The sequence below is a fragment of the Bubalus kerabau genome, chromosome 4 (assembly GCF_029407905.1).
Source record: "Bubalus kerabau isolate K-KA32 ecotype Philippines breed swamp buffalo chromosome 4, PCC_UOA_SB_1v2, whole genome shotgun sequence".
In the NCBI taxonomy this organism is placed as follows: domain Eukaryota; kingdom Metazoa; phylum Chordata; class Mammalia; order Artiodactyla; family Bovidae; genus Bubalus; species Bubalus kerabau.
In genome coordinates, this window is record NC_073627.1 from 37279587 (window position 1) to 37306719 (window position 27133).

At 54.2% G+C, this 27133-nt stretch overlaps 3 protein-coding genes across 7 annotated transcripts; all 3 read right to left on the bottom strand.

Moving 5' to 3' along the window:
* Positions 1 to 9723: 9723 nt before the first annotated feature.
* TMEM95 (transmembrane protein 95) lies at positions 9724 to 11199 on the bottom strand. Its single transcript, XM_055576686.1, has 6 exons — positions 10950 to 11199; positions 10669 to 10725; positions 10413 to 10493; positions 10291 to 10311; positions 10078 to 10185; positions 9724 to 9962 (listed from the first exon to the last, which is right to left on the bottom strand). Exons 1-6 carry the CDS (start codon positions 11173 to 11175, stop codon positions 9871 to 9873), a joined length of 585 nt encoding a protein of 194 aa, XP_055432661.1. The 5' UTR covers positions 11176 to 11199; the 3' UTR covers positions 9724 to 9870.
* Positions 11200 to 11367: 168 nt separating this feature from the next.
* Positions 11368 to 14161, bottom strand: KCTD11 (potassium channel tetramerization domain containing 11). The gene has a single exon (XM_055576685.1). It carries the CDS (start codon positions 13409 to 13411, stop codon positions 12713 to 12715), a length of 699 nt encoding a protein of 232 aa, XP_055432660.1. The 5' UTR covers positions 13412 to 14161; the 3' UTR covers positions 11368 to 12712.
* Positions 14162 to 14838: 677 nt separating this feature from the next.
* ACAP1 (ArfGAP with coiled-coil, ankyrin repeat and PH domains 1) lies at positions 14839 to 27047 on the bottom strand. Of its 5 annotated transcripts, none has more exons than XM_055576679.1 (22): positions 26238 to 27047; positions 25648 to 25705; positions 22083 to 22202; positions 21858 to 21911; positions 21718 to 21776; positions 21301 to 21484; positions 21127 to 21171; positions 20928 to 21023; positions 20752 to 20826; positions 20550 to 20659; positions 19338 to 19389; positions 19152 to 19252; positions 18760 to 18883; positions 18458 to 18669; positions 17807 to 17876; positions 17589 to 17683; positions 17317 to 17489; positions 16569 to 16741; positions 15924 to 16033; positions 15731 to 15841; positions 15338 to 15387; positions 14839 to 15027 (listed from the first exon to the last, which is right to left on the bottom strand). In XM_055576679.1, the coding sequence occupies exons 1-22, from the start codon at positions 26288 to 26290 to the stop codon at positions 14927 to 14929; spliced, it is 2226 nt and encodes a 741-aa protein (XP_055432654.1). In that variant the 5' UTR covers positions 26291 to 27047; the 3' UTR covers positions 14839 to 14926. The 5 variants fall into 5 exon arrangements, with proteins under 5 accessions (XP_055432654.1, XP_055432657.1, XP_055432656.1 ...); XM_055576682.1 differs by lacking the exon at positions 26238 to 27047 and adding an exon at positions 24429 to 24466 and having other exon boundaries at positions 25648 to 25704; XM_055576681.1 differs by lacking the exon at positions 22083 to 22202.
* Positions 27048 to 27133: the final 86 nt, after the last annotated feature.

A 27133-nucleotide genomic window follows, 5' to 3' on the forward strand; every position in this document is an offset into this window, starting at 1 on the left:
ATTGCCTCTTCCACACCCTAGGCAGCAACATGTGAAATCAAATCGGGCATTTGTGACGGGCGGTAAACCTCAGGTACTGCTCAGAGACACCCAGGCTGCCAGGTACACAGTCCCTTCCCCACCCACCTGAGCTCAGATCCCGAGACAGAGCCCGGCTGGCACACGTGAGTCCCAGGCAACTCCACCAGTCTTTATTCAATAAGGCTCTCGGTGCCGGCTGTCTGCGCACACACTCTCCCTCACACACACCTGCCCCCCTCCCACCCCTACTTAGTTAAGCCCGGAGGAAGCGAAGGGCCCCAGGCTGGGTCCCGAGGGACGCTCGGAGGTGGCGAGGAACCGCGGGCCACAGCAGGGGCGGGGGGAGGAGAAAGTTCAGGGTGCTAAGCACATCCGGACCAGTGGCCAGGTGAGAAGGGGACGGACAGCACGAGATGGGGGACAGGAGGAGACGTGGCCGCGGAAGAGAAGGACCGGGGAGGGGAGGCTCGCACCCCCGGACGCGCCCCCAAACGAAGGCCGCCCCGCCAGCCCGGCCCCCAGAGCCCCTGCCTCTCCGGACCCTCACCTGGCGAAAGCGGAAGCAGCGGCTGGGAGCCGCCCAGGCTGCCGGGACTAAATCCCGGGGAGGGCAGGACCGAAGCCGCGGGGCGGGGCCTGGCGGCTTGGCCCGGGTTCCCCTAGGGATGAGGTGGTTGGCGGGGGGCGGGTGAGAGGGTGGATGAGGTGGGGGTTGGTGCTGGTGGCCGGCCAGCCAGGCCAGACCCTGGGGGGTCTCCCTTCGCCGGTCCTTTGCACGCCCCCTTCCCACCCTCTCTCCACCTTCCCGCCCTCTTTCCAGACTTCTCCAAAGAACTTCTCACCCCTTCCCAGACTTCCTCATCGGTGTCTCGTTCCCCCTTCACCCCTGCCCCGTGCCCACTTCAACCGAATCCTCCACCTCCCTCAACCAGCGCCCCACCCACGAAATGAATAACCCCTGGTAGAGATAGCCACCCAGGGCCCGGGGATAAAGCTAAACAGGACAGAGTCCCTGAGAGGGCTTCATGGCACTCTGATGCAGAAAGCCGGCCTGGAGCAGCTTTCTGGGCTGTGAAATGGCGCCACGACCGAGGTGTTGATGGTGGCGCAGGTAGTCAGCTCCAGACCGCACGGAGTGTCTAAGATTAAAGCCCTTGGCCTTTCCCCCTGCTCTGAATGTCCTTTCCCAGTCTTATGTGCTGCCCCCGAAATGGACCTTTTGGGAAGCTCCCCAGGGTGGAACATGGGGGGGGGGGGGGCTCTGGAGCAAGTGGGGTGGAGACAGCTTCTGAGTGGCTCCTCAGCCCGATTCCAGCTTGGTACCTGGTCTTGGTGATCCAGGGCAGCGCTCCATACCTCAGGGCACAACTTCCCATCTCTGGCACTTCCTGGCCTCCTTCTGGCCCCTCCCACCTGTTACCTCTGCTGACACCAGGGTTCTGTACACTTCTGCTTGCCCTGTGGGGCGGGGACACAGTCTGGCTCCAAGAAGGCTCTGAGAAGGAGTATGCCCTCTCCCTTTCCCTCACGGGTCTCAGGACCAGTCTTAGGCCATCTGGCCTATGTCCTTCTGTCCCAGGGATAGATGTGTGAGCATAGCAGATGTAGTCTGCAGAGTTCTGTGAGGGGCAAAGCCCCCTCACCTTGGTAAACATGGAAAATTCCAGCATTGATGGGAAAATCGTAGTTCACAGTTCTGTGGTTTTCTTGCCAGCTCTCTTGCCCTCCCACCAGGGCAGATAACAGATGTGATTGTTCCCTGCACATGTCTCATCTTTTATTTACTATGGACTGGCTCCACACGGGAGGGGCTGGATCTGTCAGGTGTCCTAAGGTACCTGGGACAATGTAGGCCTATAATAGGTACAGTGCATATTGTCTATGAAGAAGTCTGCTCAGTCTAACTGCCGAGCCCTGGGCGGTGAAAAGTGTGGAGTCCTGACTGCTAGATCTCCAGGGAATTCCCCAGCTATTACTATTCCCATTTCTAAAACCCAGAGATGGTTTCTGTCTGCTCTTGACCTTTCGGTCAACAGAATCACACACTTTACTGTTTGCATTTGGCTTCTTTCACTCAACATTTTTTTGTTTGGTTGGGGTTTTTCTTTTTTCCCAAATTTTCATTTCTTTTTAGCTGTACTGGGTCTTTGTTGCTGCGGGAGGGCTTTCTCTAGTTGCTGAGAGAGGGGGCTATTCTCTAGTTGTGGTGGTTGGGCTTCTCATAGCAGTGACTTCTCATTGCAGAGCATGGGCTCTAAGTTTCACAAATTATAGAGCACAGGCTCAGTAGTTGTGGCCAGTGGGCTTAGTTACCCTGTGGCATGTGGGATCTTCCTGGCACAGAGATCGAACCTGTGTCCCCTCCATCGGCAAGCAGATTCGTAACCACTGGACCACCAGGGAAGTCCCTTTTCCAATTTTTTGATGGGAGAAACAGCAGTTCCATGAGCATCTTCAGGAAAGAGCAGGTGAAACCTGATTTTCCTCTGGATGTCCAGTGTCCTCACAGATCTGGGTGCACTGGAAGTCCTCTGGGTATTGAATGAATTAATACATGCATGTGGAGCACATGATGGGATATGAAGGCCGATGCAGCCGGAGAGGCTGGCAGAAGCCAAACTAGGTGTCAGATCATCCTTCCAGCAGGCTTTCACTGTGCCAGGTTCTGGGGAGCCAAGTGAACAAGCTGGCATGATCCCTGACCTGGTTGGGTTCAGTCTGCAGGGCCTTGCAGAATGTGGTCAGCTCAGGCCTTTCCTTAGGGCTTTGGTACCCCCTGAAAAGTTTTAACAGGGGAGTGACAGAACCAACCTTAGGTGTAAAGAGGCTGGGAAAAGGTGAGAGAGAAAAAGGAGGGAACTCAAGGAAGAGACACTGACCATTGGCTCAGGGGAGAGAGGCTGCCCTGCCATCCTTGGCGTGGGATGGAGAGGAGACTGAGGAGGGGGCGCTCCTGACTGAACTCTTGGCCTGTGCTCCAGCAGGAAACCAGAGGCAGAGGCTCCACCCACCTTTGTCTTTGACTTGGAAAAACCCCAGGAAATCAGAGGCCTCTTTAACCCCCTTTGTTTCTTATTTTTGGAGTTAAACGTCTCTCCTCCCCCACCTTTGCCAATAAAGATGATGGGGTATGGAGGAGCAGAGCCTGATGATTCTCACCCTGCCTCTGGAGGCCTACCTCCAGGCTGAGATGGGGCATCCAGCTAACACTTAAACTTGGAGGCCCAGAGCACCACCCCCTCCACCCTCTCCATCTGTCTTTCCCCAACTTCTGCCTGGCCCTGCAGGCTCTGCATCCGAGAAAGATGAACACATTCACACCACCAGAGCCATGTTTTTCCCCACAGGGCAGAGAACCAGGAGGACAAGCAGAGAGGGCGGCCGGTGGCCAACCTCCCCTCCCCCACCTTGGGTTTGGCAGACAGGTAGGACCCATCCTTCTGCAGGAACCATCCTGGTGCCTCTGCCTTCTCCCTTCCTGCCCTGATCCCTGAGATCACTGAGCTTTTCCCCTTCTCCCTGACCACATCAACCTCTCAGCAGAGGAAAGCCCCCCAACATTCTGGTTCTCTCTCTCCTCTGAGCCTTTGCATGACTATTCCCTCTTCTTGAAAGTCTTCATACCCTTCTCCAAATCTGGCCTTGCTAAGTGCAGGCAGCCTACCCCTAATCTGGTCTGGACTCTTCCCCTACACCCTAAGATCCTTGTGCTTTCTTCTCATTGTACTCATTGCTCTGATAGAATTTGCCAGTAACTTGTCTATCTCTCCTGTTAGATTCCAAGCTCCAGGTAGAAAATGACTTCATCTTTCTGGGCATTGCTATGTCCCCCATGCCCAGTATGGTGTCTCACTCATATGATAAGTGCTCAATAACCTTTGTTGAACAAATGGACGAGACAGAGTCATCTGGGTAGAGTAAAGCAAAGGAGATTTTTGACATCAGGAGCTCCTTTGGTGAGAGTAATGGGGATGGGAGTTTCTAAACTTAATCCATAAGTGTTCTCCTGGTGAACCCAACCCTGCCCCCTCCCCCCGTGACACTCCCTGGCCCCACATAGTTAGCTCTCCCCAGACCCTTGAGTAACATCCTCTTGTTCCATCACCCCATCTCCATCTCCCAGGACCCTGAGGTCCCATTCTTTTCCAGTTTACATTTGCTCACTAGTTAATAGAGTCACCAGCCCACCACCTTGTATCTGTCTGACGGTTTTCTTTCCAAAGTGGAAGCAGTCTTAAATCTTCCATATTCCGACAGGCTCATAATGGAGCTGAGGGCCTTTATAGAACAGTAGCTCTGGGACATCCCAGGTGGTCCACTGGCTAAGACTCTAAGCTCCCAATGCAGGGGGCTCGGGTTCCATCCCTGGTCCGGGAACTAAATCCCACATATCGAAACTAAGAGTTTGCATGCTGCAACTAAAGATTCCATGTCCTGCAACTAAGATCTATTGCAGCCTAATTAATTATTATTATTTTTGAAACCAGTAGCTGAGAGCTCACTTTCGGAGTCTGACTACCTGAGTTTGGATCCCAGCTTGATCACTTAACATCCTATAAATCTGGGCAAGTTACTTCATGTTTGTACACCTCTGTTTCCTCATCTTCAAGATGAGATTATTAGGAGTATCTACCTTGCGGGGTTATTGAAGAATTAACTGTGCCCATGTGTGTGGTAGCCGGTCTCCAAATCAGCTCCCAGTGAACCTCCCCAGCTGGTTTCACAGTGTCATGCCTTTCCACAATGATCTGTGCAATCAATGGGGCTCCCAGGTGTCGCAGTAGTAAAGAACCTGCCTGCCAATGCAGGAGATGCAAGAGACACAAGTTCGATCCATGGGTCAGGAAGATCCCTGGAGAAGGGAATGGCAACCCACTCCAGTATTATTGCCTGGAGAATCCCATGGACACGGAGCCTGGCATGCTATAGTCCATGGGGTCACAAAAAGTGTAATCAATGGGATATTGTGAGGATGGTGTGTGACCTCAGATCTAGGTAGTGAAAGGCAGTGTGGCTTCCACCTCCCTCTCTTGGATCACTCACTCTGGAGGAGGCCAGCCACCATGTCCTGACAGTCAAGTAGCCCAATGGAGAAGCTCCACTTGTCGAGAAGTTGAGGGCTCCTACCATCGGCTGACACCAACCAGCCAGACAGACATTCGAGTGAGCCATCTTGGAATCTTGAAGGCTGATCCACTAGCCCTTAGATGTCTGCAACCCTGACCTACATCTGGACATCCTTACCAGAAACTCTGAGCCAGAAACATCCATTTTAGCTGCTTCTGAATTTCTGATTCACAGAAACCATGAGATAATAAGGGTTTACTGTTTCAGACAATTGAGTTTTAGAATAATTTGTTACACAGCTATACGTAAATAACACATAGTCTGACACATAGTCTCCATACCTGTTAACCATCATTAACTCCATCTTACAGGTAGGAAGACTGAAGCTCAGGCTGGTGAACTGATGTTTTTCATGTACATATACAGCTATTAATAGGAAGTGGCAGTGCCAGCCATATCCTCAAGCCAGGGCCTTTTTTTGTTGTTGTTGTTATTACTTTTGGCCACATCACCATGGCATGCAGTATCTTAGTTCCCTGACCAGGGATCATCGAACCCAAGGTCCCTGCAGTAGAAGCACCAAGTCTTAACCACTGGGCCCCAAGGAAAGTCCCAACCCAGGGCTTTTAGTGCCAGGTTCTAGGCTCTTCTTTCTGCCCCACCATCCAGTTATCCATTGTTGAGTAACAATACCTAGTGGTATTAAATAACTATTTTATTATGCTCTGGACTTTGTGTCTGGAACTCCAACAGGACACTGTGGGAATGGTTTATCTCTGCTCTACTATGTCTGCGGCCTTGGGTGGAAAACCTGACAGTTTGGGGATGATGATCTGAGAGCAGAGGGCTGCGTTACTTACACATCTGGCAGCAGATACTGGCTTTTGGCCAAACCCCTCCATGGGAACCCTTAAAATAGGCCGGGCATCCTCATAGCATGACGACTGAGTTCCAGAGTGAATGACCCAAAAGGCAGAAGGTGACAGATTCTTAAGGCCTGGGCTCAGAAAGTGGCTCAGTGTCGCTTCTGCCACATTCAGTGAGCCAGCTAGCCATGGAACCCAGGTTCAAGGGAAGGATACATAGCACCTACCTCTAGGTAGGCAGCATGTCAGAGGGTACGGGCCATTGTTTAAAACTGCCACACCCACAGAAGCCTCCTGATTGGTGAGGGGCTCTGAAAAACCGTCCCTGCCCTGACAGGCCACATTCTGGTAGGTTGGCCTCATGTGCACAAAACAAACACTAACTCTGCCAGCCTCCTGTGCGAAGTGTTCATGAAGGGCTTACCCAGGGAAGACATATCACAAGGGTTCAGAGAAGGTGCTGCAGTCGTCAGTGACACTTCCTGGCATCTACCATGTGCCAGGCTCTGAGGAAACAGACCCAGAACCTTAAGCAGTGGCTTTAGAGAGTAGTGTGTGGTACAGCAGGAAGATGTGTAAAGAAACACCACCACCCGAGGTAAACAGGTGCCACACAAGAGAAGCCTGGAGCAGACTCACTCCACTTAGCCTTGGGGGCTCAGAGAAGTTTTCTCAGAAGAGGGGATATCTGAGCCAAAGGAGAAAGTCTTTCCAGGTAGAGGAACAAGCCTGGGCAAAGGAAGGAGATATGAGGTAACAGTATTTGGGCAACTTGAAGTGACTCAGGGTGGCTGTGGGGTGGGCAGAGCTGAGGTGAAGCCCCAGGGGACACCAGGGGGTCAGATTCCAAGAAGCATTACCTACCGAGCTAGACCACTTACTGGTAAGAAGTGGGCGTATGGCATGAGGGGAGGAGGATGACTGTGACCCTGTCAGCCATGCCATTAAACCTGAGAAATCCCGGGAGTGGGAGGAAGATAGGTCTAGAAAGGTGGATATGTGGAGTCTGAGATGCCTGTGGGGCATTCAAGCAGGATTCCAGCTCTGTGTCCGGACAGTTCTGGTCTGAGGACTAAAGAAGATGAGGGGAGCTGCGGGTAGAGAGTCTTGAATGTCAGGATCAAGGGCCAACTCTATATTCTATAGGCAAAGACAAGCTAGGGAAGATTTTAAGTAAGAGATTATAATGGCTAATACTTAATGAGGGCCCATTACATGTTGGGCAAAGTCCCAAGCATGTTATATGAACTGATTTGGACCTCACAGTCATTCTGTAAGGAAAGTGCCACTGCATTGAATTTAAGATATTTTCAATTGTAATATATACCATTATGCTATGACATGTCTTCAATTTAAAATGGGTTCTTCAGAGATGTTAAAATGTAGATCTAAGGAAAAAAGGCCAAGGAATCAAAGAAATGCATGATCTGCATTTAAAACATGAGGAAACAGGAACAGAAAAATAACTTTCCCAAGGTTTGGTAAGTGCCAGAGCCAGGATTTGAAATCGGGCAGCCCAACTCCAGAGCCTAAGTTTTCAAGCATCATTTGATGCTGGCCAGGAGGGTCGAGTGATGTGGAGTTTTAAGAAGACCAGTGTGGGGACTTCGCTGGTGGGCCAGTGGTTAAGAATCTGCCTTCCAATGCAGAGGGCACAGGTTCGAGCCCTGGTCGGGGGACTAAGATCCCACAAGCAGCAGGCAAACTAAGCCCATGCATGATAACTAGAGAGTCCCCACCCCACAATTAAGATCCAACACAGCCAGGAAAATAAAGTAAATATTAAAAAAAAAACAAAACAGTGTGGCTGCTAAGGGTGCAGAGTGGGCTTTAGGGGAGTTAGCAGAGTCAGATGCACATTTGGGAGACTGGGCTCCACAGGGAGAAAGAGGGTTCCAGAGAGGGCTGGGACCCATAGAGCAGGAGGAGGGGCAGAGAGGAGCAAGGTCCTTCAGAGATGGGCAGAGCTGTTGACCCACTGCATGTTGGGTGTGAGAAGGAGGACAGCTAAAATGCTGAGCCTGGAAAGAGGGCACATTCTTGGGGGCTTGAGACAGCTCCCAGAGACAAAGGAGAGCTGCTGTGGCTGGGGCGTGAGCAGGGTGCTTCTCACCCCAGTGTGGGCGGCAGCGTTGTCCGGTGCCTGGCTGGCAATCACTTAGTATTTATCAAATGAGTGAATGTTTCAATTGTTGTATGAGCTTGGGCATGCCATATGATCTCTGGGTTCCATTTTTCGGTATAAAATGAAAGCATTGGACTAGAATGTGTAAAATAAAATGGAATATGTTTCTCCAGAAGGGATAAATTACTCCTTTCTCTCTATCCCCAGTACCTTTACAGATTCCCCCAAACAGTGGTTCTAACCCTGGCTGGCTGTAAATTAGATTAACTGAGGCCCCATATAAGACCACTAAACTCCGAATCTCTGGAGACAAGACCCAGCAACAGGTAGTTTTTTTAAGATGACCAGATGACTCTACATGCGGTCTCCCACGTGGCACTAGTGGTAAAGAACCCACCTGCCAATGCAGGAGGCATAAGAGACGCAGGTTCCATCCCTGGGCAGGGAAGATCCCCTGGAAGAGGGCATGGTAACCCACTCCAGTATTCTTGCCTGGAGAATCCCATGGACAGAAGAGCCTGGTGGGCTACAGTCCATAGGGTCGTGGAGTCGGACACGACTGAAGTGACTTAGCACGCACACACGCAGCTGGTTGAGAACTGGGAGCTTCGGTTCCAGTTTGAATTTCTGTATCCAGTTTGAACTTCAGTATCCAGTTTGAAAACCATGGGGCTGTGTGAAGGCAAGGATCCCTCCCAGGCCTAGGCCCTTGGACTGTGACTTATAGTTGGAGATAGGCCTCTCTTTATATGTCCCATCTCCCATCCCCCAAATCCAAACTCCTGATAACCAAGGGACCAGACACCAGGGTTTCTCAACCACACACTGCTGACTGTTCAGACCGGATCATTCTTTGTCCTGGAGGACATTCCCATGCATTTTCAGATGTTTACCAGCTCTCTGGTCTCTAACAATTAGATGCCAGTACTACATTCCCCCCCGACCCCCATCAAAACAATCAAAAACATCTCCTCTGGTGCAAAATCCCCACCTCCCCAAGTTGAGAACCACTGTGCTACACGAGCCTCCCTCTCCCCCTGCCCTCCCCAGTTGCAGACAGAGGCCAGGCAGAGGCGGAGGCCATTTGACAGCACGTTTAGTTGGGCCTGGCAGGAGGGAGGCCTCTCTCTGTGGGAGGCTTCACAATGTTAAATGGAAGGGGAGCATGCCAGCAGGCTGACTGCTGTGGTCTCATTCTAGGGGGAGGGACTTTTCCAGAACACTCATTCCCGGATTCCCAATCAGTCACAGGAGGGCCAAGAGGAGTTTCTGGGGCCTGGCAGCCCCCACGTTCCGGGAACAGGCAGAAGGAGATGTGGGAGTGGTGATGAGCAGAGGGGATTCTTTCCTTCTGTAGATATTTTCCTGGCACGGGGACTGCCCCCGTCTGATTGGTTGAGGGATGAAGGGGAGGATCTTTCCAGCTGTGGGTGCCTGGGTCCCTGGACCATCTGACACTGGGACTATGGGGTATGTCTGAGTATCAGGGTCTGGAAGATTGAACCACTTGGGGCTGGAACTAAGGGTTGGGCTGTCCCCCGCCCTCCCCACCCCACCCCCAACCCCAAGAGAGAAGTGGATGTTGTGAGCACACGAGCTCCTTAGAACTGGAGGCTAGGCTCTGTTCTCGTTTTCACAAGTCAACTTTTTGCTTGGAAGTAGTTGTACCTGAGGGAAAACAGAGGGTGGGAGGCCTGGGAAGGGAGGAGGAAAGGGCCGCGAGGGCAGGAGGAAGGATGAGGGGGTACTGGTGGGAAGTGATGAGGCTGTCTCCCGCCCTGATCCCCCAACTCACTCCACCGCGAGGCTCGGAACACCCAGGAGCAGGGCAGTTCCGCACACAAAGAGGAGCAGGATCCGAGCTTCCCAAAGATCGTGACTTCCTATAAGGGACCCAGGAGGCAGTGAGTGATCCCGGGGACCATACCCATCGATGCTGGGGAAGCCTCAGAGCTCAGAGATCTGGGTGGGGGTGAGGCAGAGGTGGGGAGTAAGGACCTGGGAAGCAGCGCTTTCGGGGCCAACAGTACACCTCGAAGCCCTGGCAGGTGGAACAGTTGTACAGGATGGTGCTGCCCCCTGCAGGATACAGTAGGGCCGGCAGTGCGGCGGGAAGCCTCCGTTCCTCTCTGCTCCCACCGCCCTCCGTGGCTGCTCTCCTCAAGTGCCCCAAGCCCCCGGCTCTCGCTACCCCTTCCCTTTCTTACTCACGGCAGGCGGGAGGGCAGAGAGCTGAAATGAGAGACAAGGCAGGGTGGGGGGCGGATGAGCTCAGCCATACACCCCTTTGCCCAACGACCTAGGCACCCCTTGGTCCTTCCCCTCATCCGTACCTTCTCTGTTGTACTCCCGGAGCTTGGTCTTTCGAAGCCATTGCCAATATGAAGGGAGTGAGTAGAGAGACCCTTTGATCTCTGGGGAGGCAGAAAGCAGCTAGAGTGCCCAGGGCCTCCACCCCTTCGCCCAGCACCACCCCATCACACTCTCCTGTCTCCATCTGCCCCCCACCCGTCCCTACTCCACCTCCCCAGCCCCCTCCTTGGTTGTGCCTTCCAAGCCCCTAGGTTGTGCCTTCCCCCTTGACTTCACCCATGACTCTCAGGACTCTGTGAGTCTTCTCTGTGATTTTGTTCAAGGATGCATCATCTGTGAAGATGGGTAAGGACCGGGTGATTCCCTCACTGACCTGGAAAAAGGTTCTGGGCCCTTTCCCGGGGTCCAAAGAAGCTCTCCCAGAGGGAGAGAGGGCTCCACAGAGAGGGCTGTGGACTGAGGAGATGGCTGAGAGGCAGAGCTGTGAGGCCACTTGCAGGCCCCTTGGGGCACAGGGGTGATTGTTGCTAGGCCCATCCCTGGATGTCTGATTTTACCTAAGGCAAAGGCCGAGAATGTCCAGGAGACCTCACAGTCCTTCCACTGGACCTCCATCTGGCTGCAAAGCTGAGCCAGGCGGCCCGACAACTCACGGTCTGGGAAGCGGCAGAAGACACAGGCCTCAACGGCTGCCAGGAAGATCCCACCTAGTGCCAGTGTCCACATGAGGCCTGCTGGGGGCTGCTGGAGGGAGGGCTGGCCCCACCTAGGCTGGGAAGGCATTGGAATGCTCTGTGATCCTGGTTCCAGCCTTTTGTCTGGAGGTTCTAGAGCATTCTAGCACAGTGACACTGCCCCATCTCTGGCTGGGGTAAACTTGGGGCCCAGTGAATTGAGGACTGGAAGAAGATTCTTCTAGTGGGAGATGGATAGAGAAAGCAGGGCTTCTGCTATACCCCCAACCTAGCCCTCAGCGGCTTTCATGAGTTGGTGATTCCGAAAGCAATTTTATTTTTCTTCCTGTAAATCATGACCAGTGATAAACAGTAAGTGACTCCCCAGTGAAGAAGCTGTTTGTGAGTATTCCGTACCCCCAGGGACTCAGAAACCCATGCCTGTCCACATCCTCCCCCACTCTTTCAAACTCTTCTGTTCATCTCTTCTTCGCCCTGAGCAGCCTTGGGCCTTTCCCAGCTATCTCCTAGCAACAGGCTCATGGTTGCCTTAGCAACAGAGAGTTCTATACAGGCCTCCAAGGCCCAGCTAAGCCCAGTTGACTTCTCTTACCTCTCATTAGAAGATCCTAGTGACTCAAGCTCAGCAGGCCCCTCCTGCCTACGTGGATGTGTGAAGCACATGTGCACACACACCCCTTGTGATTAAACTAATTGTCAGTCTACTCATACCCATACCACAGACACACCTGGTACCAAAACAGTTGCTGGGCAACCCCAAACGGGCCTGGACATGCAGAGGCCACAGAAAGACCAGCACACAGACACCACCTCCAGCAACATGGCTGAGAGCCAGGATGCAGGGATCCACGCATCAGTCAGAGCCACTGGCTGACAGGCACGTACACATGAAGGAAGGAAGGCCAGGACCCAAGACGATGCCCCACTCCTCCCTGTAGCCAGCCCCACCTTCAACATGGGATTCTTTAAAACACCTGGATCTCCAGAGGGACGCTCCAGCCCCACAGTTAATGGGGATTCTCCTAGCTCCCTTAAGCCAACCTAAGGTGGGGCGTAGCCCTCCCTGTCTCCCTCAGTGGTGGCTTAGGACACAGCAAAGAACCTCCCTTCCCATATTTCACAGTGTTCTGACCTCTCATTTGTCAGGCCAGGCGAGGCCATCTCCAGAAGTCACAGTCCAGGAGACCACATTAGAGCAATCCAAAGTTCCTCTTTTCCTCAGACCTCATCATCCTTCCACAGTCCTGCTAAGTTGAGCCTAGGCAGAGAAGCATACCTGCTTTTCCTGACTCTGAATACTGAGCTCCAAGCAAGGAAACACCGAAGGTCCCCAGACTCAGGCAGGACCAGCCAGGGAAGCCTCCCCAGCCCTCCTAGGATCTGCTCCAGTCCAGACCCACTGATCTTGTGGGCTCTTGGTGGGCTCCCTCCAGTGTGGGGATTCCTGTCCATACTTGGGCTCTCCAGTCAGGTGCAGTGGGGCCTCTGACTCTCACAGCTCCCGGAGCAGAGCTAGGAAAAGGCCTCAGGAGAATCTTCAACCCCTTTAATGACCCGTTCTTTCTACCCCCTCCCTTGCCCCTCCATGAAGTCAAACTGAGGGCAGCATTCCCAGGTCTCAGTTCCTAGTGCCGAACAAAGCGTAGAGATCGGGAGTTGAGCAGGTCTTCAGGATCAGGGAAGACAGAGTCGAGACGGAAGCCATGCTCCAGAGCCACCCGCAGCACCTCCTCCAGGAAGCTGGGTGTGCCCACCACCTCCCGTGGCTCTCCTGGTGCCCCGGTCCACAGTGGCTGCAGCCCTAGTCTGCGGTACTCCACTTCGGGGAGTTCCGCAGGGCGGGGAGCCCATTCCAGACGGAAGTGTGGGCCTCCCTCTGCCCTGTCCTCATTGGTCACACCAAATCGGGCCCGCAGGGCACCCAGACACTCAGGATCGGTGCAGAAGAGATTGGCCCGGAAGGTGTCCACCTGGACAGAACTCAGCTCATAGTGGTGTGGGCCTCGACGAGCAGAGAAGTGCACCAGGCGGGGGCTGCTATCTACATCTGCATGGAGCAGGGCGGCTGTGGGAGCTGGGGTCCCCCGAGAGGCCTCCAGTTCCCGCAGGGCATCCAGGAGGGGTCGGATCTGGTAAAAGTCCGCCTCTGCCCTGAGAAGCGCTGTCTCCCCATATCCAAGGGGCAGGTCTAGGCGGCCCAGCCGGAGGAAATTGAGGATGTGCCGGAAGGCCTTGCCATCTCGATCGATGAAGTAGTGGCCACCTCCCTCGGGATTGAGGTTGGGAGTCATGGGGGTACCAGCCCTAAACATGGCCCCCAGCATGGAGTCTGGGAATCGAGTCAAGGTCTCCAACGTGGTGGAATATAGCGTTCCCCCGACATTCAGGGTCACGGGGCCCCCGAAGGAGGGGGGCGAAGAGGGCACAGGAGGAGGAGAAATTTTGAGGAGTATAGAAGACACCGAAAGAGAAGAAAAGGTAGAACTTCCTGGGTGTGTGCAGAAGTGGGTGGTAAGGTTCAGACTGTCTCTGAGTGGGAGGCACAAGTTGGAGTACAAGGCAGCAAGATTTGGGGCTCACCCTAGCTGCCTTGGTGGTGGGGGATGGTTTCTGGGCACAGAGACGCCGGAAAGGTCGAGAGAACAGATGAAAAGAGCTGAGGGAAGTCAGGTACGGGAGATATAGATCCGGTTCTGGGTGGTCAGCGATTCCTTTCTGTGGTCTTCAGACAGTGGCTTTCCAGAATCCAACCAGCAGGTGACGGTGGCGAGCACAAGGCCGACTCTGAAGGGTCCAGCTTCTCGGGCAGATCGCTGTCACTGTGGGCAAGTCCACGCAGGGCTCCGGGGGCCAGTTTGAGGCCTTTCCTTGCCTGACTCTGGCGCGGGTCCCAGGAGATGGAGGCGAGGCTGATCGGAGCCGATGGCGGGGGTGCCTCTGTATCGGCTGGGGACCGCAGATGCACGTTCAGTACAAGCTGGGAGTGTCTGAGGCCTCCGATGGAAGCAGCCGGGAGTCTCGGGACCCGGGCGCCAACGCCTTCCTCTGGTTTGGCTGCAACCGCTTAAGTCCTCTCCGCCCCCAGGAAGTGGCCTAAGGGCAGCGGCCGGGGGCCCTTTAAGAGGCAGCCCCGCCCCCTGGGCGCCCCGCCCCTCGCCCCCGCCCCGCCGGCGGTGGAAGCCGAATGGCGAACCAGAGAGACGGGGCCGACAGGCTGGACCAGCGCACGCTAGCGGGGGTGGGTTCCTGAGGGTGACTCAGTCACGTCGTTCCGGATGTACCCGCGACGGCCCCACGGGCCCCCAGGTGTGCCCGACCTCACGTCTGCAATTCAGTGGACGCCGGCATCTCCTATCCCGCCGCTCAAGAAACTGAGGGCCGGACGGCAGGGGTTGAGGACCCGTTCCTTTTCAGTCACTCCCCGGGGGAATTCCCGAGGGGGCGGGTGCTGAGCATCCACATTCCAGGGATGCCTCCGGGCCAGGGTGGCCTGAGCCCGGATGCCAGCCGCCCCCCTCTTCCCAAGGCTAGACCCAACCCACGCCACGCAAGCCGCCTCTGCTTAGCCGGACGGGTCGGGCCACGTCGCCTGAGCCCGCGAGCCCCCGCCCTAGAGGCCGAAGCTCCCACTTCACTCCCAAGAGTTGCCCCTCCAGTGACTCCAGTTCAAAAACTCCCAATCGCTCCTGCACCCCAAGAGTCGCAGTGCCCTATATCTCACCAGCCGGAAGGGGGTGGCCAATAAATGAACTTTGAAGAGCAAAGCACAAAGGCTTTAATGGAAAGGGCGGGCGGTAGGGAGGGAAGGGATGGGGGTCCGAGCCCTTGAAGGCCTGGGATCAAAGCGTGTGGAGGTCATGACTACGCCGGCTCAGCTTCTCCGGGTCGTCAGATGCCATGAGGGAGAAATCACGGAAGATGTCAAGATATGTCTCGTCTCCTGAGGGGAGGGAGAAAGGGCTGAGAGGCTGGGTCCTAGCACAAATAGCACAATAGGGACAGCCCGGCCTGGTAAAAGCACGCGCTTCCAACGTGGGTGGAGGAGATGTCTGTACTGTCAGGGCAGCGCCCTCGCCTATTCTTTGCTTTGTTTCAAGGACCTGGAGCGTAGGATGCGCCCAATACGTATTTGTTGAATAAATAATGTAATTGATCAATGAAGCTGAGGACAAGGAGTTGGGGACAGGTCACCAGGGGCCAGAAGCCCACAGTTACAATGTTGTGCAGGGCGGAGGGGAGGTGTACTTTACCAGCCTGGCCCTGGGCTGCGTCGGCCTCCCGCATTTTTGCCAATCGTAGCCTGAAGGGGGAGAGAATTAAGGAATGAATGACATTCTCACCCCACCCCCACCCTCGCCTTCCCATCCTTTGAGCTGGGTTGTTTCATTCACCTGTTTCCTCAGGGTCTAGTACTTTAAAGATGCCCGACAACGTTAATGAATAATGCCTCTCTCAGAATAAATCACCAAGGAAGGTGAGTTTATTCTTCCTACTCCAAGCCTCAGTCAACACCTGGAGGAGCCTTTCTCAGTCTGGTCCAGGAGCTGGCCCCGCCCCTCCCCGCCTGGCAAGCTGGGGTCTGGCGTAAGCCCCGCCCAAGTGGATAGTGTAAGCGCGAGCCCCGCCTCCCCAGGCACCCTCACAGAGTGACGATGTCAGCGTTGGCTGTTTCCACGGCGATGGTCAGGGGGTCTCTGCCTTCAGAGTCTCGAACTCCCAGATCGGCTCCCCGTTTCAGAAACAGGCAGGCCAGCCTGTACAAGATAGCCAAGTTCAGCCGGCCCCTCACCCCGTCTGGAGCCTTCCTCCCGAGGCCATCATCCCTGTTGTCCCTACCCCGTGTGGCCAAGAATTGTCGCGTGGTGGAGCGGGCCCCGGCCTTGGTTGTCCACCTGGTTCACGTTTGCCCCGTTCTGGAGGAGAAACTCACAGGCCAGAAGAGAATTCTGCATGGAGAAATAGAGAAGGGGGAGAGACGTGGCAAATTAGAGACAAATTAAAAGATATTTTGGAGTTGGGTCAGTTCAGTGGTATGGGATGGCAGGCTCTGCTTTTTTTTTTTTTTTTAAGCTTTATTTATTGGCCACACCACGGGACACATGGGATCTGTTCTCCAATAAGGGATTGAACCCGCAGCCCCTGCCTTGGAAGCACAGAATCTTAACCACTGGACCACCACCAGGGAAGTCCCTCTGCTCTGGCTCTTTACATGTATTACATCCATAGTACAACCTAATAAGGCATGTTATCCCTATTTTACAGATGAGGAAACAGGCACAAGGAGGTTCACAGCTGTAAGTGGTGAGGGTCTGGATCCAAACCAGGTTTCTCAGCCTCCAAATCTCACCCTCTTAGCAATCAGGCTCTACTGGTTATCACTCCCTAGGGGCTGGGGAGAGGGTTAAGAGCTGGGACCAAGGTCAGGAGAGGGAAGAGAGGAGGAGACCAAAGGTGGTGTAGGGAGGTCACCAAGACTCTCACAGCAGCTGTGGCCTGGATCAGCGGTGTGGCATTCTCCTGACCCCCGTTGACCCAGTTGACATCGGCTCCATGGGCAAGGGCATCAGCCATGGTGGGAAGGGATGGAGGGTGCCCAGCAGCTCGAAAGAGCAGGGCCCCAGGGTGCAGGCTCTGCAGGTCCTCAGAGGGGGGCTCTGTGAAAGGGAACCAGCTATGAACCTGGGAAGAAAACCCTCAGCACAGACCCCTGATATTGTGACGGGATAGGTCACTTCTCAATTGTGGGGAGGACTCCAAGACCAGGAATTGTGGTGGGGGGTGATGGAGGGTGTGAGAGGATATGGCCAGGTCCCTAGGCATATAGAATAGACACATCTTTCACTTCTTCCTGTCTGACCACCTCAACTGGCGGGGATGTTGAGGGTGAGCTGATAGTCAACCTCAGCTCTCTTGATTCCCTCTCTTCCAGCCAAGCTCTCACCCTCATCCACAGGCCTCTGGAGACCTTCACTCATTCTCCTGACTCATCTTAGGCTGTTGGCACCCTCACACAGCCCTTCCTGCTTCCTCCCAGCCCCATGGTCCTTCCCATCTTTCACTTTAATCCCTGAAACTCTTGCCTTATAAAACCAGAGCTGGTACGGTCTGGCCCCCCGAACATTCTCAAGGGGAAGACCTGGACCCAGGACTCTGTGCCTCCCCACTGGGCTTGGCACTGTGCTGAGTGCCCAGCAGGCGCTCACAGATGCCCAACCAACCAACCGTATACCTGGCTTGGATCTGAAGCTCCCCGGCTTGGGCCTGATAAGCCCTGGCTTTGGGGGCACAGGAGGATGTCCCCTGGGGGGCCCCCGGCCACCTCTTCGCCCTCGAATCTCGGGAAGCTTAGTCAGGAACTTCTTCTCCACGTATTTAGCATGAATCCAGGCCTCCTTCTCTTGCCTGGCGGGGGAGCGTTGCAGGGGAAGGAGACAGTCTTCCCTCCTCTCGTCCTGGGCCCTCCTCCCTCCCTCCCCACATGGAGGGTGGCCCCAGCCTCACCGGGAGCAGCTGGGTCCTGGCTTCTTCACAGCCATGGCCTCCACTCGGGCTTCATAGATCTGGTTTATGACGACATTTCCCAGCTCACACATGAGCTGCAGACGGCCCAGGTAGAGGCAGAGACAGACAGGTAGGGTGTGGGTGAGTGTCTGAGCCCTCAGGACTCTGCAGCCCTGCCCTTACCCCACCCCCACACACTCAACAGCATCCCAAGTCACCTTCACGAGTTCCGGCTCCCATGAGTCAAGGGTCAGAGACCGGACTTTGGAGAAATGAACTCCAAGGCTCCTGGAGAGCAAGGGGAGATATGTTAGGCCCTCTGTGGGGGCAGCTGCTACTCCTGAAAAGACTTAGGGGCAAGGTCCTGCGTGTGGGGGCCTAGGCAGAGGCGCTGGGCCAGGAGGCAGAGGGCAGCCAGGGCCACGTGGTCTTGACCTGGATCGAGCAAGATTCGCCTGTTCACCATTCCCTCTCCTCCCTTCTCCTCATCCTCTCCAGCCACCTCCCCTCTCTCCAGGTATTTTGGCCTGGACAACTCTTGCCATGCCACTCCCCTCCCCCCTCCCCCCTGAGGGCTGTATAGACCTGCTAAGGCCTCATAACATCATCTCTCTCTGCTTTTCATCAGCTCCCCAACCCTCAGCAGTCCTGACCCCACCCCTCCTCCAGACAAGTCAATCAACTCCCCTGGGTGTCCTCCTGCCCTGGCCAGACCAGGATACGGAGGGGCTGGGCCCACCTGGGTCCACCTTGGGCCCCACAGGCTCGGCCCAGGTAACAGGCAGAGTGCGAGAGGAAACCCAGGCAAGTCTCCCGCCCCCAACCCAGGAGGAGCAGGGGCCCACGCTTGGGACCCTGGGGGGAGAGACCTGTGAATGCCAGAGCACTGAATGCAGAGGGTGACGCCGAGGTTGATGCTGGCCCACTCAGGGGCGGGCTCCCGGCAGTCACAGCACTGGGCATTGCCGTCCACGCTCTGCACCTGGGCTGCCACGTGCCCCACTCCACCAGGCTCTCTTCCCCTGGTCAACCCACCAGGGCCCAGGGTGGCAGCGGAGCTTATGGCCCGGTGTCCTGAGCTCTGGGGGGACAGGGGAAGAAAGAGTGACTCCGAGGGAAGGGATGTCCTAGCTCACTGGGCAGCCCAGCCCTGCACCGCCAGTTAAGGTACCTGGCCTAGACCCCGGGGGCTGTCATCAAGGCGAGCCTGGCTGAAGGCTGTGGCGATGCTGCTCTGCACGGCGCTGACCCACAGCTGCATGAGGCGCTCTGAGTCAGCCTGCAGGAGGCAGGACCTGGACCAGAGGGGAATGGAGAGCAGGGAGGGGACTGAGGCTTAGGGAGTCAAGTGGCAGGATGGGCAAGCTGACATTCAGCAAGTGTGCGGCTGGTGCCAGTCATATGGAAATACCTCTGCACCAATTGGTAATACCCTTCTAGATATGCCCCTTTGCCCTATACTCTCCAGGGTTAACATCTGGGGCAGCATGAGGGGCCTCCAAGACCCTTGCCAGCCGGTAAGATTGAGACACACAGGCCATCAGCCCTGGGCACTGTACTCACTTGCTGGGGGACACGACCTCAAAGCAGAACCGTCTTTCTGAGTCAGGACAGAGCTTCACTGTGCAGAGGCGAAGGTCATCCACCACCACGGTCACAGGGTCCTGGCGGGGGGAGGGCAGATGTCCAGGCAGCCACAGCAGGGCTGAGTCCTCCTGGGGCCCAGTAGCCAGGACCCAGCCTACTCACCTTGTACCTCTTCTGATAGACCAGTTGGTTGCTCTGAATAGTGAACCAGCGTCTGGAAGAGGTGGAAATAGCATTCGTGATGTGGGGGTATGGCTCAGGAGAGGGACAGGAGGAATATGGTGCTCTCAGCTTCATAGAATCTCACTGAGAAGAGAGAGCCCTGGGCTGCCCATCCCAGGAGATGCTGCAGAGGAGGGGCAGCCGGGGACCTGTAAGGGGTGCTGATCACATCTCAGCACCCAGTTGTGATAGATTCACAAAGACAAGTTTCCAGCAGATGGCAGTAAAAATGCTTTGTCTAATAAAATAATTACTACAACGTTTTGGCAAATATAAGTATCTTGGAGAAGGGGCTCCGTTTCTTAATTTGCACAAAGATCCCTCAGGGGCTGGCGGTGGCCCTGGAAGGGGAAGGGGTCACATCAGAGCAGGTCACAACCCTGCTCCACACCCTCCCATGGCGCCCCACTTCCCTCAGAGCACAGCCAACAAGGCCATCATGATTCACACCCCATTAGCTCCACCTGCATCTTCTACCACTTCCTCCTCCCTCCCTCTGTCCACACCCAGGGCCTCCCCTCTGTTCCTGGAACCCTCCAGGTTCCTCAGGGCCTTGGAAGGGCTCCTCCTTAGGCCTAGAACATTCTCCCCCTAGATATCCTTCCAGTCCTCACTCAGCAGTCACCTTTCCAGGAGGCCTAGACTGACCACCCTACTCAAAGTCACAGCTCCTTTCCGGCTGTGTCCACATTGCTTCTTTGTTGTTTTTTGCCTATGGTATTCTTACCGTCTAAGATAACATGTAATTCACTTAATTACCATATCACTGTGTATCTTTGCTGATGGAATATAAAGTCTCTGAAGGAAGCAGTGGGGTGGGGGGTAGGGGCAGTCTGTCTGTTTTTCCTGGCTGCATTTAACACATGGTGTGTGCATGCGTGCATGCTCAGTTGCTTCAGTCATGTCCGACTCTTTGTGACCCTATGGACTATAGCCCACCAGGCTCCTCTCTCGATGGGATTTTCCAGGCAAGAATACTGGACTGGATTGTCATGCCCTCCTCAAGGAGATCTTCCCAACCCAGGGATTGAACCCAGGTCTCCTCTACTGCAGGAGGATTCTTTACCCAGTGAACCACCTGGGAAGCCCCATTTAACACACTATAACCACTCAAAAAAACCCCCAAAACCGATTGGGATGTTCATTCCTCACCTGCTCCAGGTCTTAAATGCATTGCTGGCCCTTTTGAAGAGATGTCCTTCCATGACCAAGCCACCAGGCCCCTCCTTTAGGCTTGGCTCTGGCTCCTCCCCACCCAGCTCCTGGGGGCACAAAAGTGTCAAAGGGCAACTGAAGTGGGCAGAGACCAAGGGCCCAGGGCTGTCCGCCTCCTGTCTGCAGCCCCAGTCCTCACCTTCTGTTTTAGCAGCACATGTCTCTGCTCCATGTCCCTCTTCTCGCGGGCTGAATTCAGGACCAGCTGGTGTAACTAAGCACAGGAGGGGTATCTCAGATGGCCCCACCCTCACCCAGAGTCATCTCAAAGCCCCTTCCCTCCCTCTTCCACCTTCCTGCTCCCTGGGGCTCTACCTGGCCACCCAGCTCCTTGCGATACTGGGCCAGCTGGCTCAGCTCCTCATGGCCCTGCTGGAAATGGGTAGCCTGGGCCTCCACCAAACGCAGCACCTGGGGACAAGGTGGGCAGGGGGCAGACCCTTCTCTTTCCCCGGTCCCTCATGCTATCAGCAGGCTCCTCCCCACCCCCACCCCCACCCCCACCTCGACTCACAAACTCCATGATGTCAAACTTCCTCTTGTCCTCAATCACATTGATCTGAGAGCCCAAAAGATCTCAGGTCAGTCTTGAAGACACAGACCCAACCCCTCCCACTGCACACCAGTGACTCCAGACTCAAGGTGATTGAGGCCCTGGTACCCCAGGAGGACAGGTAGGGGCAGGCACCTGCAGGGCATAGTCCAGGGCCCGGCCCCGGTACCCAGCTCGAGCAAGCTTCAAAGCAGCTCCAGCCTCTTCTGCCTCCTGGGCCCGGCGCCTGGGAACCTCTGCATTGTGGGTAAGAGCAGCCTCCAGGCTCTCGGCCCCCCGCCAGAAATCCCGGCCAGCCTCTCGGAAGCTCCGGAGACCTCTGGAGGTGTAGGAATAACACAGAATTACCCATACACCCACCGACCCCAGCAGAGAAATCCCTAAGGTGCATTCACAGCCTTGTAGCTATGGACACTCAGGACTTTGAGGGGATCCTTGAGACAGGGGATAATGATCAGGCCACCAGAAGCCTCCAATCTCACAACTCCTTTATTCAGGGAGGCCCCCATGGCAGTGGGAGAGGCCAGAAGACTGGTTTCCTTCCCAACTCACTCCTTGACCAAGGTCTGAATTTGCCGCTGCAGTGTGTGCTGGGTGGCGTCGAGAAGCTCCTGAGGGAAGCAGAAGTTGGCAGGTGGGGGTCAGGACCACAGACTTTCTTGCTCCCCCAACCAGGCCACCCCCCAACTTACAGCATGGCTGTCCAGCTTGTGGCTCAGGCTCTGAGTGAATTTGTCCAGACACTCCTAGGCAAGAAGATGCAGAAAGAGAGTACCAGACAAGGGCAGTCGGGTCCTCCCACCCCAAGACCTCTGACCTGGGGCTGGCAGACCCCAGACCGACCCTCCCCTCACCTTCCCCAGGGTCTCTTCCACATCCCAGACCCCACCACAGCCTGGTCTGGACCCTCCACATACCGCCATCATGGGCTCTGGTGGTCCCAAGTGGGCAAGATCACAAATGCCCACGATGAAGGCCCGGCTGGCGGCAAGGTAGTGCCGCCCACTTTCCAGGAGGCCATTCCCCAGTTTGAGGAGCTGGGAAACAACAGAGCAACAGGGAGTCGTGCCGGTGCTGCTCCTCTCCTGTCTGACTTGTCTCCCCCTTCCCAGGGCTGTGCCCCTCCCTCCCCCACCTACACTTCTCTGCGGCCCAGTCTGCTTTCTAATACACACAGCTGCATTCTCATCTTGGTTTCTTTCCTCCCACTGCTCTGGGCCTGGATCAAAATTCCTCTCAGTCTGACAGCGGAGCCAGTCGGTTTCACCTCTTGGACATCTCTCCTGCCCTGCGACATCTGCTTGGATCCATAGTTCCCAGAAACGCCATCCTCAAACACTGTCTGGCTCTCAGGATGAAACCTGAGCTTTACCTGCTCATTATTAAATTCTACAGAAATGGGGGATACCCTGGCTGTCCAGTGGTTAGGACTCTGAGCTCTCACTGCCAAGCGCCCAGGTATGATCTCTGGTTGGGGAATTAAGATCCCACATGCCTTGCAAAAAAAAAAAAAAAAAAAATTCTATACAATATTTACTGTCTGGAGGTGTCCATTCTGTGCTTAGTGAACATTTCCTCATAAATAGCAATCAGTCAGCCAGGCCATAGGGTCAGAGCAGAGACGGTGTTCTTAGGGCCCATTCTGTCTGGCCCTAAATTACAAACAAGGAGGCTTAAAAAAAAATATATTGGAGTATAGTTGCTTTATAATGTTAGTTTCTGCTGTACAGCGAAGTGAATCAGCTGTTTATATACATAAATCCCCTCTTTTTTAGATTTCCTTTCCATTTAGGGCACCAAAGAGCACAGAATAGAGTTCTCTGAGCTATGCAGTAGGTTCTCATGAATTATCTATTTTACACACAGTGTTAATAGTTTAAATATATATGTCAATCCCAATCTCCCAGTTCATTCCACCTGCCTAGGAGGCTTTATAAACAAAGGACGAGTGATTGGCCTGAGGAGGGTCTCTGGGAGGCCCCTGTGGCAGTAGGAATAGCCTGAAGACTGGTTTCCCTCCCAACTCACTCCTTGAGGTGGCCGACTCAGAAGCCAGAGCTAGGTTTTCTGACCCCTGGTTCTTTTCACCTGCAGAAACTGCATGGCTCCTAGAGATGACACCATTGATTCCACCCTGAGTCACTGTATCTGGGAAGGGGCAAGAGTTGATGGAGCCTGTCATTTCAGCCTGGGGATCTAGAGACCACCAGGGCAGTTCTATGAGGAAATCTTGGGTAGCAGGGGCTCAGAAAACATGGGCTACAGAGGTTTGCTCACGGAACTTTTGTTGAACTGAAAAACACTTTTTCAGGCTAGTGAAGGCTTCAGGGAACTATAGCTTGACTTGAAGATGGCTGGCAGGGTCAGTAACAGTCAGGAAACAGACCACGATCAAATTTTATCGGATGTCACCCTTGGGTGTCCATAATAAGGGACAAGGACCCAGAGGATCACAACTCCCCTGGGAGACTGAGTGTCCAGTTTTTCCCTTATTCACCCTGCCTGCCCAAATAGTTGAATAAGGAACTTTCAGAAGACTGAACTAGTGACAAACTGGTATGTCCATACAATACCACGGGCTCAGCAATGCCAAAGGCATGAGCTCCTCATCAACTATTAATGAACTGCTGATAACTACTGATAAGCCACAACTTGAATAAACCTAAAGACATTATTTTGAGAGGAAAAAAAAGGCCAATCTTGAAAGGTCACATTCTGTATGATTCCACCTAGATAACCTAGAAATGAAAAGTCTAGAGATAGAAAAGAGATGAGTGGTTGTCATGGATAAGGAAGGGGGTGGGGAGGGAGGGTAACATTACAAAAAAACGGCTCAAAAGAGTTTCTTTGTGATGATAGGAGTTTTGTATCTTGAGTGTGATGCTGGTTATAAGAATCTATACATGTGATAAAGTGCCACTGAATTATACACAAAGATTTTTTTTTAAGAGAGTATATTCAGGGATTTCCCTGGGGAAGTCCAGTGGATAACACTCTGTCCTCCCAGTGTTAGGGGGCCCAGGTTCTATCCCTGGTCAGAAACTGGATCCCACATGCCGCAACTAAAGATTCCATGTGCAGCAACTAAGACACAGCACAGCTAAGTAAATACATGATTTTTTTTTTTTTTAAGGGTATATGCAAAGCAGGTAAAATCCAAGTGAAGTCTTTAGACAGCTTACTGTATCATGCCAGAAGCAATTTCCTGGTGTGACTACAGTTATGGAAGATGCTACCATTGGGGGAAGCTGGGAGATGGGTACCTGTGCTTCTCTGTGCTATTTTTGCAACTTCCTGTGATCTGCAATTAGTTAAAAATAAAAAGTTTAACTTAAAAATATATGTATATATTCATGTGTACAACTGAATCACTTTCCTGTACACCAGAAACACAACATTGTAAATCAGCTTATACACCAACTTAAATGTATCTATTTCATTAATAAATGTATCTATTAGTTGGTTACTTACTAACTTTAAGGTCATGGCAAAGGCCCTGGGGATTGAGGGGGGGCGGGGGAGGGGGAAATGTAAAAGTCCCTCATGATACTTCAGTCCAGTAGGGAAAAGTACACAAGAAACAAACTTGGCAAGTGGGACAGACACAGGCTAAGGGAAGCCCTGTGACTCCCACCTTTGCATAATCCTCACTCCTTGTGTGTGGGTGAGTGAGGATTATGCTTCTCACCACATGGCAAGAGCAACAGGATGGTGCCCCCAAATGACAGAGGCGACGGATTTGCCCCATGATCACATTCTGATGTAAACTGATGGCATCTTGTCAGCACACACTTGGGAAAGCCTACTACTGGCCTTGAAGAAGACGCAAGCTGTTATGAAATAAACTGCCTATGGACAGGGCCCCGGGCCAGGGAACTGTGGGTGGCCTCTGGGAGATGAGGGCCTCAATCCCACAACAGCAAGGACTGGAACTCTGCTTTGAGCAGAGCAGAGCACAGTTAAGCTGTGCAGACCCACGACTATGCTAATACCTGTGCACTATTTGAAGTCACGGAATGCATAATCATTTGTTATACAATAGAAAACTAATACAGCAAGTAAATGCAAAACATAGTTGAGATAAATGCTGTAGAGGGGGAAAAAAAAAGCCAAATAAGGGGGATGGGAGCCTGCTGCTTTTGTAAAGAGCAGCCAGGAAGGCCTGACTGCATCGTGTCAGTGTTTTACTGATTTGTTGCCCACAGTCTGAGAGCTCCCTGAGGGCAGAAACTTCTGGGGGCTCAGGGTCCCGCATAACGCAGGTCTTCAGAAGAAAGTTCACAGATGAGTCTTGTTTTCCAAGATTCCGAGCTCCTTAAGGATACAGAACCACCTTTTGGTTTTTCTGTAGTCCCCAGTATCTACCCAAACTGGTTAACATTCAGTAATCTCCAGAATTTATACTTGGTCTCTACTTTTCTCCCTGGCCCTACCCCTCTCGTCTCACTCCCACCCCAGGTCACCCCTCCACATTCGGATCACCTTTTCCAGCCGGGTCTCCAATTCTGACACTTCGGCTTCCACCAACTCGACAGAGGCTCTGGGAAAGGAGGGACAGTGTCACAGGAACAGAGCTTGGGCCTATCTGATCTGTCCAGTCGGCAGGGTCAGGGGCTGGGGTTGGGGGCCGAGGGTACAGACATAAAAAGCTGATGGGTTAAGAACTTCCCACCCACCCCCTCTGGCTCGCTCACTCTGCAGTGTAGGAGCTACTAAGGCCCAGGCCGGAGCAGGAAGGTAGAAAGAGGGTGGATGTGGCGAGGGCAGGAAGTTGCTAACCGCCCAGAGCAGGTGCTGGGGGAGGGGAGGGGTCCCCAAGAGAGGGAGGAGAGAGTGCCAGCTCTGGGGTTGAGAGAGGCTGGAGGGACCCCCTCCACACTGGCAGAGGGTGGCAAGCATCAGAGCACTGAATTTGATACCAGAGGTACGGCTTTGATTTCTAAGCTGGATCTTGCCCCTCTGAGACCTACGCCCTGAAAAGACATCCTCCGTCCGACATGGGGAAGGTTGTGTATGTTACGGAGCATCGGACCTCCCCACCTCTGCCCCTGGACACCTGTGTATACACTTACCGGAAGCGGGGTGAGTCCTTAAGACACTCCTCAAAATCCAGCTTGACCGTCATCTCAGCTAGACCGCTCCGGGGCCAGTGGGCCCTCGGGCCTGGAGGGTGGAGCTGCAAGTACAGGCACTCCCCTGGCCTGGGGACGTGCTGATGAGGGAGGAAGGAGAGTCCTCCCCTGGGTAGAGCCTGGGGGTGGGGGACAGGATTCTTTCCCTAAGTGCAAGGGGTGTCCTAGGAGGAGCGCTCACCCCTCACTTTCAGGCAGTGCTGGGAGGGGTGGAGGCGGGGCCCGGGGGTGGAGAAGGGCCTGAGATCAGAGAAGCCACAGCCCCGCCCTCGGAGACTATCTGCAGTCACCTTCCTAGGGCCCTGGTCTCTCTCCGCTTGTTCTCCTTCAGTGGTTGAGTCGTGGAGGCCTGAGAGATACAGGTTCAAATCCTGATTGCCTAACCCTGGGCAAGCTGATTCCTCAGTTTCCTCATCTGAAAGATGGGGACGATAACTCCTACCTCCAGGGTGGTTTTTTAAAGACGATACTGGTAAGTGTGTGGTTGAATCACACATGTCATTGTCAGCCCACTGCAGGTGGGTCTTCCTGGGCTCCTGGGTGCCTGTTGAGCCCAGTCCCCCTGGCTATGCCAAGCTTTTTGCTCTGCTCTGCCTGTGGTTTCCTGCATGTGAATTTTCATCTCTGCCCCCGCTCTCCTCAACGACAGCTCAGGATCAGCCTGGGACCCCAATTCACAGCACCTAGACTCCTGCTCTTCTCTTTATTGTCTACTCCGATTGACCGAGGGTGGTGAGGGCAGGGAAAGTTGGCTCCCACCCCATCCCCAGCTGGCTACAGTTTCCATTGTTTGGTTTCCTCCTCCTGAGTCCACTGGAGCTGCAGGGTTTCATCTG